Genomic DNA, 12,506 nt, shown 5'->3' with positions numbered 1-12,506 from the left:
TAACCTGAAGCGTATGTAACCCGAGGTACCACTGTACTTTGTATCCATGGGGCCTCTTTTAAAGGACTCACCCTGTATAAAACGTTCTAATATGCTACATGCTAAAATGCACACTTCGGACAAAGACACTAATGTTACATGTACTCACCTCTCTCAATGTAGCTAATGTTCTCTTGTCAATGGCAAGTTGCTTTAGGAGATCTTTATTGTCCTTTTCAAATTCTTTCATCTTATGAGACAAGTCTCTGGACCTAGCCAGTTCTCTTTCTAGTGTTCTCTTTTCCTTCTCCATTGCTGCCAATTCTGCAGTGTTCTCGTCCAAATTAGCATCTTTCAGCTCCACCTGCTGCCAAAGTCTTTTTGTCTCCTTCTCCAGTATCTTCTTGTCTTTATCCAGCTGGGACACTTCTTGCTCCAACAGTTTCTTCTCCTTCTCCAGCCACTCCAACCGCTTATTTGAGATCTTCAGCTCCTCTAAATTTTTCTGGAGGGTTTGGTTCTCATTTTCAGTGCCTTCCAGTTCCTTCTCCAATTGCTGGATTTTCTTGCTGCTGTTCTCTATAATCTGCTGGAGTCTTTGGTTCTCAGCATTCACACTCTGGTAACTCAGCTCCAGCCGTTCCGATTTCTTGATCAGAATCTTTAACATCTCCACGTTTTTCCTGAGCTCTTCTTTCTCTCTTTCTAGCTCTTTATTTTCTGCTTCTATCTGGGCCATTTTTGCACTGGCAAACTTCATTGTCTCTACCATTCTCCTGAGTTCCAGGTTCTCTTCATCTAGCTCCTTGTTGTCCTTTTCTAGGCTTTCTAGCCGGACAGAAACATTGTGCAAGGTGTCCAGGGATTTTTTCAGCTTCCTGTTTTCCACTTCCAAGTTCCCATTTTGTTCCTCAAGAACCTGTACTTTCTCCGTAGTGATCTTCATGGCAGCAACTTTCTTTGTGAGCTGCTCGTTCTCCCTCTCTAGTCGATGAAGCTCCTTGTCCATCTCCTCTACTCTTTCCACTTTTTCTTTAACCTGCTCGAAGTCCTTCTGCAGTTGCTTCTTCTCAAACTCCAGCTTGCTGAGCTTGCTGCTGGTCTCTGTAACCGTTTCATGGAGTACTTTGTTTTCCACTTCAATGTCTTTCACCCTGGCCTCACTACTGACCTGAGACCTCTGCCTCAGAGACAAAACCACTTGGTTGAGATGGTCCGTTTCCTTTTCTAGGTCTTCTATCTACATTCAGAAACAAAACAAGATGGTATATTAGGCAAACACAAAAAGCCCTGCTGCCTCCAACCCAAAGCTCAACTAGTCTGGCATTCTGCTCCCCCAGTTGCCAAGGAGATGTCTAAGGGAAGTCCACGAGAAGGACATAAACGTAATGGTACCTTCCCAGGCATTCAGTACCAGAAAGCTGCAAACAAGCCCTTGGGAATTCACCTTTCAAGAAACACAGCCTAGACCAAACAGGTGAGATACATGAAGAAATTGCATTATTTCAAGAAGTAAAAGTAAAGGGACCCCTGACCGTTAGGTCCAGTCGCAGATGACTGGGGTTGCGGCGTTCATCTCGCTTTACTAGCCAAGGGAGCCGGCGTTTGTCCACAGACAGCTTCCGGGTCATGTAGACAGCATGACTAAGCTACTTCTGGCGAACCAGAGCAGTGCATGGAAACACCGTTTACCTTCCTGCCGGAGCGGTACCTATTTATCTACTTACACTCTGACATGCTTTTGAACTGCTAGGTGGGCAGGAGCTGGGACCGAGCAACGGGAGCTCACCCCATCGCGGGGATTCAAACCGCTGAACTTCTGATCGGCAAGCCCTAGGATCCGTGGTTTACACCACAGCACCACCCATACTTGAGTATAAATACTATACACCTGGTTCAATAATCCTTTTGCTCTGTTTTGTGTCATTTCAATTGGCCTGAGACCTCCAGGTATAGGGTGGTATATAAATAAATAAATAAAATTAAATCTCATAGCACTATGGACACGCTGTCCTGCTAGCAAGCAGTTAGCACCTCTGTGACAAGTACTGTAGGCCAAACATTTTAGGTTTGGCTGGAGGTGCTATGAGGTCCCGGGGTGCCAGAGCATGGCAGTGTCAGTGTCAAGACATTCCCAATGCAGGATTAAAGTTGTGGAGGAGATGGCCTGAGAGATCTGTCTGGGATATCCCAATCAACCTTGGGGAAGCAGAGTGTTTCGGTTTTCTGTGGAAATTTCCACACCACCTTGAACTGAGTTGTGTTTACTCTTTATTCTGCCCAAATATTACTCAAACAGATGATGTGACTAAGCAAGCACAATGGGAGTTGTTTACTTAGGTATACCTAGGATTTTGGTTTTGTCACTTTGCAAGAGAGTTCCTGTGGACTGTTATGGGAGTCAGGGTAGGCAAAACTGAGTTAGATGGATCAATATAAGGTATAAGACAGTTTTCGTTGTTTCAATGAATTCTTGAAGCTATTCAGAACAGCAGCAAAGGTGATGCAATTCTTTCAGCATTTTTATAAATTTGATCCATACACAACTGCTTATGCAACTCAATTTTGCTTCTGGCAGTATGAAAATTGAGTTACTTCCTCTTGACTCTCACTCAAACTGGCAAGTCAAGGTGACCTGAAAGTGTGGAGACACCCATGTGGACTGTGATGGATAAGTTGAAATGCTTCATGTTTTGATCCTGCGGAGCCCTAATTTCCTGGCAGGAAGAAGTTTTGGTGCCTTTTTATATTTGTGGGCCAAGAAGTCTTTCTAAATAACCAACCAGCCAACTAACCAAGCAAACATGCCTCTGGGTTACATCTGCAAGCACCTGTCTCTCTTTGTCAGCTTTCAAGGTCTCCATCTTGCCCTGAAGCTGTTCCTTCTCCTTTAGCAGCTCCTCGCTTAAAGCTTCCAAGTCTTGATTACTTTGCTTCTCCCTTTCAATCTGGTTCTGCAGCTTTTCAATCTGCATGGGAGAAAATTACCACAATATATCATATGCAAGCCTGAACAAACATTGTTCACATGTAAAGACATTATGAGGATGTAAATACTTGCACATTTGTCCATTCAACGGTACTTTTTTCAAAGCAACAAGTTTCAACAAACTGGGTCTCTATCTCTGTATATATAAACAATGCAACCTTTTACTTCTGCAAGGTTGCTGAATGTCTCACTTCAGTTTGCAGTAGAACTTCAGTGCTGGAAACTGAAATTGTTTTAACCTTTAAGTGTCTGTCATTCCCCAAACTAGATGTTTTCATCCCTATCAGCCAAGTTACATGTTATATACAGAAACCAGGATTATCCAATGGACAATGGACAAAAATACCCATTTTGTGTGCACCAGGATTCTCAGGTATGCCCTTATTGAAAAATTGCAGCTCTTTGAATTGTATCACAAGTTCTCAGGAACAGAAGGGGTAGGCCTCAAATGTGTCACTGCCTTAGCAGAGTTCCCCATTCAGTGCTCTGGTGTGGAGATGTGGAGACCCAGAAAAAAACAGTTTTTTCCCAAGCCTTTCCCCTCCCCCCTCGAAATTTTTTGGCATTATGGAAAAAAATTTTCAGAATGGTGAATGAAATGTTCAAAACAAAATGAAAGACCTACATTGGCTCCCAGTATGTTTCTGAGAACAATTAAAAGTGTTGGTGATGATCTTTAAAGTCCTAAATAGCCTCGGCCCAGTATACCTGAAGGAGCATCTCCACCCCCATTGTTCAGCCTGGATACTGAGGTCCAGCGCTGAGGGCCTTCTGGCAGTTCCCTCACTTTGAGAAGTGAGGGAACCATGAAGAGTCCTTCTCGGTAGTGGCACCCGCCCTGTGGAATGCCCTCCCATCAGATGTCAAGGAAATAAACAACTATCTGACTTTTAGAAGACATCTGAAGGCAGCCCTGTTTAGGGAAGTTTTTAATGTTTGATGTTTTATCATTTATTATTATTATCATCATTAATTCTGTTGGGAGCCGCCCAGAGTGGCTGGGGAAATAATAATAATAATAAATAATAATAATAAATAATAATAATAATAATAATAATAATAATAAAGTATTATTATTATTATTATTATTATTATTATTATTATTATTATCCCTCAAAATGTTACCTAAAAACTATGTAACAGGAAGACTGTTATGTAAGACTATATACAGTGTCAGATGATTACAATTCCTTTACAGTTACACTGAGGACAGGCAAGTCCTCACCCAAAAAACAGATGGAAATTCTCAAACACAAGCAAGACGCATTTTTGCCATTCTGACGAGAGAAGTAAGAAGTGGTTCCTTTGCTTGTGAAAGGGTAGAGAAACTTGTTTCAATCAGGGCAAACCTTCAGTTTTTATAATTCCACGACAGCAACAGCTCAAAAGATTAGTCTGATTTAAAAGCAAAACAAAACCTGTTTACCCTCCCATGGTTTCAAAATTTCCAGAAATTCTACACCTCTACTCTGGACACAATCTAGAAGGCACAACTGTAGCTCCCCTTTTGTCATATTAAGGCAGCCATGCGGGAGCTCAGATGGTCCAGCTCACCCCCACACGGCTAAAGTAGCAGAAGAAGTCCAGGCAATGTTGCAATGGCGTTGGCATAAGGAAAGAAGGGTTTCTGTGACAGAATGTTCTATCTAACTGTGAGGTAAGGGGTTCCCTAAACTCCCCCACCCCCTGCCATAGGCACTTGTTGAAGACCTTGGTGGACCACACATTGATGTCTTGCCTGTTGTAGCAACTGTAATTCCAGAGAAAGCAAATTGTAAAACAATAAAATACAATAAAAGAAGCAGTAAAAACAATTAAAAATCAATACAAATATTTAATGAGATAGGTGTGCCCTTGCCTATCTTCAGTCACAATTTCACAGACATGCTGGGAACCATCTGAATGAAGCTCACAGACCACTGATGGTCCACAGACCACAAGACCACAGATTGGAAACCCCTGCTCAAAGGGCTTTAAAAGAGTAAGCTCTCGTTCATTTTATACAATTCTGCTGTTAATGTTTTAATTAAAATGCATCTTTTCTAATGCTCCCCATCCTCCAATTAATTAATGTAAAATTAAAATAAACTGGGATGGGGAGAGATAGATAGGAACCCCCCCCCCCAATTTTCCTGATTCTAATCCAGCCAGTTGTCAGTCCAGCATTACCAGCTCACTCCAGCATCAACATACCAAACACTACCTGCTTTGTCTGGCAAAATAAATACTCAGCCTTACAAATGGCCTATTTTTATATTCACTACAGCCTGACCAGGTTCTGGAATATCTCAACACATTGGACCCATAGCCTTTAGGATAATTAAAATAAACTGAACTTGTCCTGTAGAATATCCAGCAGAATTCTTTGAGGAAGAGGTCTGTGGATACAAAATGTTAAGCACTGAAAACAGCTGCTGCCATCTGGTATGGTTGGCCAAGCTTCTGGCTAATTTAGGTAATCTCTATGCAACGAAAGCATTGGCGGAAATGACTGGCAGAATCCGAGACCAGGGAGAAGAGTCGGTGGAAGAAGATTGGAGGAAATTTAAAACTTATTTGCAGAAATATTGTAAAATTTTTGAATGCTGATGACATTGAAATGAATTAAAGGGGTTCTAGCAACAAGGTAAAATGTAAGATGGGATTAATAATAGATAAACTAAATAGGACATGAATTTGCTGAACCAGTTTTTAAAAGGGATACAAAACTGGGAGACGTGAGGAAGTCAGGAAAATAAGTTAACTAAAGATGAGAAATTAAGAAAGAGGGAAATTTTGTTTTTCTTCTATATGTGCTTTTTCTTTTTCTTTTTTTTCTTTTTTGTGTTTAATGTCTGTATTTTTGTATTTTGTAATTTTGTATCTTTTTTGCTTTTGTATTTTTCTAAACTTTTCTATTGATAAAACCTAATAAAATATTATAAAAAAAGAAAGAAAGAAAGCATTTCCCCCTTTTCCCTGCTAATGGCTACATTTGGACTTAGTGTGGTTACATGAAGCAGCTGTTGGCTCATGTTCTCTCACCTCCCCTGGCTGAGCAAGGAGGAGAGCAGAAGTTTTTTGCTTTTGTATCAATTAACCACAGTTTAGCATGATGCCTAAACCACTGCTGGTCATAATTAGAAGTTACCGAAACAAGCAAATTTCACAAATCACGGTTTGAAATAGGCTTGCTTTAGTAAACCATCCTTATGATTAACCACAGCTTGTCTAGATTTGGACATTGTTGTTATATTTATTTATATCCTGTCTTTTCCCCAGACAGGGACTGAAGGCAGCTTATAGATAGAATAGATGCTAATGCTAAACTGCAGTTAAAAATGGAAGAGGAAGCTTCTGGTCTTCTCATGGTCCCTCAGAGTATATGAGCACAAGCCTTGTTCATATCAAACTACTAAACCACAGTTCAGTGTGAAGTTTGAATGTAGCTGGTGAGTCAACCTCAGATGATTTTATGTTTTATACAAAATCTCTCTACTCCATCTGAACAAAGGTCTGGGTGTCTCCAATGGACTTGGACTAACATGAGAACAGCCAGATAGATGGATCAGGCCAGTGGCTCATCCAGCATCTTGTTTGCACAGCAGCCAGACAGATGCCTAGGGGAAGCCCTCAGTTATAGAAAAGAAATTGGCAAAGGGCTGGCAGATTACAAATGTGTATCAGCCACTATTACAGGAAATGTCTAGATAAAGCAGCCCTGCCGAGTATGTAGAGAAGATCATTTAACATCTAGAAGTGGCTCCCTGGGGGATGTTTTGCCAAAGGCTGGAATATAAATCCACTGCTGTGCACAAGATTCTTGCACCAGAGGGGACCAGAAATTAAATGGAAATGTCTGTTTAATCTGCTTGCTTCTTCTTGAAGACATTGGGGTTGAAAAATTAAAGCAATTTGGCTCGATACCCATGGTTTGTTTGTAACTCTGACATATAGTGAAGGCTTAAGTGAATTTATGAAAGTTAAATTGTCAAGAGCTACCAGCCAGAGCTCCTGCCAACCTAGCAGTTCAAAAGCACATCAAAGTGCAAGTAGATAAATAGGTACCGCTCCGGCGGGAAGGTAAACGGCGCTTCTGTGCACTGCTCTGGTTCGCCAGAAGCGGCTTAGTCATGCTGGCCACATGACCTGGAAGCTGTACGCCGGCTCCCTCGGCCAATAAAGTGAGATGAGCGCCGCAACCTCAGAGTCGGTCACGACTGGACCTAATGGTCAGGGGTCCCTTTACCCCTTTACCTTACCAGCCAGAGACTATCAAGGATTCATCATCAGCCCCATAACGTCTTAAATACTGTACATCTATATAGCGGAGAGTTTGTGCTACTCGTACGAACATGAATGAAACTCCCTTAAACCAAGTCAAGACTACTAATCCAGCTTGTCTGATAATGTCTTCTCTGACTGGCAGCTGCTCTTCAAGGTCCAAGACAAGAATCTTTCCTTGCTCACACTAGCACTGTACTGGGTTTCCTAGCAGGGAAAATGAATAATCTTGCTATGAGAGAATGGATCAATACCAATCCCTTTAAGAACAAAAAAGGAGAAGGTGGCAAACAGCCCCTGGTACGCTCAATTAATGTTTTGTTAATTACCTTTTGGCCAAGCTGCTGATTCTCATTTTGTAGCTCCACAAATTTAAGGCTACTCTCTTCAGAGGTTACCGATGCATCCCTGAGCTCTTGGATAATATTTTGCAGACTCTGGTTATCCTTTTCGAGCTTCAAGATGCGACTTGATGCACATTCGTTCAGTTCAAAGACAAAAGACTTCCTTGCTGTTGAAATACAACATTCAGAATACAAGACTGTAGCACATTTGTATGCCTGCATCTATATCCAGGATTAACCCCATGTGTTATCACCTGACTTGTATCAATACTCAACTCTTTAAAAACAAGAGGGGAAAGGAGAGAATTCTCACTTCTGAGAATTATGTGCCCTTTCATTCTAAAACACCATGAAAATTATTTCTTCTTTTCATTCATAAAAACAGGTTTTTTTTTATTACTATAACCAACTGATCAGCTGAGTACAGAAGATGTAATTTAAATGGAATTGATTTAAAGGAAGATAATAATTCCTTTAATATATTTTTAAGTCAAACACATTATCATCAATATCCTTAAAAACAAATAAATCCTAGCAAGATACATATTATTATTTACTATGATTTGTTATTAAGGATACTGGTGATCATGTATATCTGGCTCGATACCCATGGTTTTAAAGGCAGAATTATTGACTCACTATTTATAATAATTTATAATAATTTTTTGCCTCTAAAATTCCATTTATGAATCACAATCCAATAAAGTATCTCAAAGGAATTTCACAGTAATAACATCCACAGTCATTTTGTCTCAGACGTTGGGGAATTTCACAGCAGAAGAATCGCCTCAGGTGGGGACACACCCTCCCAAAGGCTCATGACCTCCTTAGATAATTGTTATTTAACAAAATATATGCACAGTGGTTTCAAGGGAATCAGCATTACATATGTATCAGCCCACTGGATCACTAGCAGCAGAGAAAGCTAGTGAGAAACTATGGGTATAAAAGAACAGATTCCCCCATTTAATATTATATTAACAGCACCTGAAATTAACTGCTTTATAAATCACGCACAGATGTTTGTATCTGGCTACCTACCTACAGAACCAGAGGCATTTCTATTAGGCCATCATCCAAGAAAATCCACCATTCAGAAATTTATTAATTAAATAGTCAGTGCTTCTGCCAGCAGCAAGATGTGTTACTGTAAAGTGCTGAAAAACTGGCGAGACACTGTAAGGTGTGCTTCTGGTCGCCCTTTCAAGCAGGCATGGCCTGATATGTTTTGGTGCTCAAGGCAGAAGATTCAAATAGTGCCTCACCCAAGCTGGTAAAAGATAATGAGCATCATAATTGCCAATTTGCTAGTCTTTACAGAAGCCCAGAATTTGCCACCTGGGGGAAGCTGCTTCACCTTGCCCGATGACAGAGATGGCCTGGGTTTTAAAAAAAAATATTGAAAAGGAAAAGATGTATGAGAGAGGACCTAGATACAAGAGAGAAGCACTTACTGGGGAAGCCTCCTTCATTATGTGTATCTAAACCAGAATAAAAACAAAAAATGGACAGGCAGCTATGTGCCAAACCACCCCATGCCACTTACTATCAGAGAGATCTGTGCTCTTTGACAGCTGCTCCAGTTCCCTGCCCAGGTGTGCAGATTCGTTCATGCTTTGCTTCTGTGCAATTTCCAGCACCATATTCTCTTCCAGCAGCTCCTCAATCCTCTTCTTGTCCGTATCCCTGTCCTAGTGGAGAAGGGGCAACACAGAAAGACATAACAGTAATCGAGCTTGGAGACTTAGCATTTATACCTAACAGAAGAAGAAGAAGAAGAAGAGTTTGGATTTGATATCCCACCTTTCACTCCTTCAGGAGTCTCAAAGCGGCTAACATTCTCCTTTCCCTTCCTCCCCCACAACAAACACTCTGTGAGGTGAGTGGGGCTGAGAGACTTCAGAGAAGTGTGACTGGCCCAAGGTCACCCAGCAGCTGCATGTGGAGGAGCGGAGACACGAACCCGGTTCCCCAGATTACGTGACTACCGCTCTTAACCACCACACCACAAAGGCTGCTATGTACTAAAGACAACGATGGACAATTTTTTCATCCTGCTGCATGTGGGGAGCTGTAGTCTCTCCAGCCAAGTTCTTCACAGGGAGAATCCCCAGCATGATCATGGATATCATTGGTGGGAGAATATTTGGCCCTCAGGCTGAAGAACTGGGCATTTCATTATATAATAATAATAATAATAATAATAATAATAATAATAATAATAATAATAATAATTTATTATTATTTATACCCCGCCCATCTGGCTGGGCTTCCCCAGCCACTCTGGGCGGCTTCCAAAAGAATATTAAAATACTATAATACATCAAACATTAAAAGCTTCCCGAAACAGGGCTGCCTTCAGATGTCTTCTAAAAGTCTGGTAGTTGTTGTTCTCTTTGACATCTGGTGGGAGGGCGTTCCACAGGGCGAGTGCCACTACCGAGAAGGCCCTCTGCCTGGTTCCCTGTAACTTGGCTTCTCGCAGTGAGGGAACCGCCAGAAGGCCCTCGGTGCTGGACCTCAGTGTCTGGGTAGAACGATGGGGGTGGAGACGCTCCTTCAGGTATACTGGACCGAGGCCGTTTAGGGCTTTAAAGGTCAGCACCAACACTTTGAATTGTGCTCGGAAACGTACTGGGAGCCAATGTAGGTCTTTCAAGACCGGTGTTATGTGGTCTCTGCGGCCGCTCCCAGTCACCAGTCTAGCTGCCGCATTCTGGATTAGTTGTAGTTTCCGGGTCACCTTCAAAGGTCACCTTTCCTCATTCTGGAGGAAAGACATGTATTATCGTAGCTCTCACTCAAAAATAATAATAATTAGTTTTTAAAAGAAAATTCCCATTGATAATTAAGAACACGACACCATACCAGCTCTATGTCATGAAGCTTGGATTTCAGCTGCAAGTTTTCCTTTTCAGCTTCATGCAATTTATCACCACGAGCTCTTGCGATCATCAGCTGCTCTTCCAGCATCGTCTTTGTTTCCATTAATATGATGTTGTCTTCTCGAAGCTCCTGAAAATGGCAAATTCACAAAGTAAAGGATGGTTTCACTGAGATTTCAAATGGCAGGTAATTTTAATGTACTGAAATTTAATCTTCGTGTGCTGCAACATCATTCTTGAATTAAAAGACTTTTGTTTTCCTAGCAGAAGTTTGACTTTCGAGAATCACAAGACCAGGCCACTTTTGATATGGAAATTGTAGAAAGACAGAAATAACCTGCAGAGCAGGAAGTTTACTCAGATCAGCAAAATCCATATGTTAAAGCCATTAACTAGATAACAAATGAAATGCTAAAGTTAACTGGCATCCTTCAAAAGAATGAACCAATATTAAAATCCTTCCATCTCATTTTCATGAGAAAGAGGAAGACAAAACAAATACCATGACTTAGCACCAAAATATATGTTATACAACAGCCATATGCAATAGCTTGGTGCCCTTAGGAGGAGAGGCTTTGCTGTGGGGAAGGGACAGAGGCCCGCAGGTTGCTTCCCCTGCTCAAATGTATTACAGAAACGCTCTGCTTCCCCTCAGAGTCGTCTTTGCAAGGCCAACATGTGTTTAGAACCTCTTTTAAGGGCACTTTGCAACAAGGAGGCAGGTCAGCCTAAGCTTACATGAGGCTGTAGTGCAATATTTAGCTCTGTATTTGCAGCGTAACCCTAAACACATGTACTTGGAAGAAAGTTCAATGGGCCTTACTCCCAAGTAAGTGTGCACAGAGCTGCAGACTGATACTTGTTTTACATAGTATTAAACAGGTGAAAGCACTTGAAAGAACAGCACATATCTAATCCTTAATTAGTTCTGAAAAGAATCAGTGAATGTGTTGAAGGTTTAACGGTTGGTCAAATCAATAGGTCAGCTTGGACATCATGGTAATAAATCATGGTTTACTGTGTCAGTGGTAATAAATCATGGTTTACTGTGTCAAGAAAGAGTCACAGCAAGTCTCGGGCTCATGCCCTCCAGTATGGTAAAAAAGGAAGGTGAAGGCATGAGCCTGAGGTTTGATGTGCCTTATTCTTGATATGATGCACCATGGTTTATCATGTCAGAAGTTAAAATAAACCCTAAATTGTGCTTAATCCTAACTACAGCTGATTGCAACAAGCCAGCTTAATAAAGCATGGTTTAAAGCTGACTTGGCCGCAGTTTGCTGGAATCAGATGAAATTCTGCTTTAGGTGGCCTGTATCATTCACATAGTGAAACCATTGTTCAAACTTTGCCTACAAGCAACATTTTAATTGAAATAATTACTCCACAAAACTATAAAGCTGCAAGTCAGAGCCTGGAAAATGTACCCTGTGGCATTGACCTCAAAGGGCACTTAGCTGCAAATCATATTTGTGTTAGGTAAGCAATAAAAGACAAACAATGCCTGCCTAAAGATTTATTCTCTACTTTAATTAACAAAAAAGCCATTAATCACAATTTCTTTGGTAACTAACTAAAACAACTGCACAGATGACTTCATAGCTTGGGAGGTGGGGTGTGTGTGTCTGAATACTACAGTTTAGTATTAAAACACCACTCTCTGTGTGCATTTTTAAAAACTGCATACTGGTATTCATTTTTATTCCACTCACTTCTCATTTTCTTCTGGGGAATCTTGACTGGTGTTTGCAGCAGGGGACTCAAGCAGAGATTCCCTAGCTTCTGAAAGAATCCAGTCTCCCGTAGCAGCATGGTACTCAATGCAGAGGAATGCCATGGCATATTTATGACGGGCTGGACTCTCCTCCTCAGAGGAAATGGACTAGCACTGCTCTTCTGTGCATTATTAACACACACTACATTGGGATTACACAGCAGGGCAGCCTACAGACCACATGCACCTTGCTGCTTCCTGGAAGGCTTGTCAAATTAAAACAGCACTCAGTTACTTTCTCAAAATGAAGCAACCATGGATGGCAAAAGCAG

At 41.3% G+C, this 12,506-nt stretch overlaps 1 protein-coding gene across 3 annotated transcripts in view; it reads right to left on the bottom strand.

Moving 5' to 3' along the window:
• Nucleotides 1–12,506, bottom strand: part of CCDC88C (coiled-coil domain containing 88C) — a 102,064-nt gene that overhangs the window by 31,617 nt on the left and 57,941 nt on the right. For all 3 annotated transcript variants that reach the window (XM_082231832.1, XM_082231831.1, XM_082231833.1), the window contains 5 exons: nucleotides 10,444–10,590; nucleotides 9,122–9,266; nucleotides 7,561–7,742; nucleotides 2,811–2,948; nucleotides 149–1,219 (listed from right to left, as the gene is read on the bottom strand). In XM_082231832.1, coding sequence (XP_082087958.1) covers nucleotides 149–1,219; nucleotides 2,811–2,948; nucleotides 7,561–7,742; nucleotides 9,122–9,266; nucleotides 10,444–10,590 — 1,683 coding nt within the window. The remainder of the gene's footprint in view (nucleotides 1–148; nucleotides 1,220–2,810; nucleotides 2,949–7,560; nucleotides 7,743–9,121; nucleotides 9,267–10,443; nucleotides 10,591–12,506) is intronic.

The sequence above is a fragment of the Podarcis vaucheri genome (assembly GCF_965113315.1).
Source record: "Podarcis vaucheri genome assembly, chromosome: 1".
Classification (NCBI taxonomy): domain Eukaryota; kingdom Metazoa; phylum Chordata; class Lepidosauria; order Squamata; family Lacertidae; genus Podarcis; species Podarcis vaucheri.
The sequence above is the reverse complement of the archived record's forward strand: the minus strand, read 5'-3'. Positions and strand labels throughout refer to the sequence as shown.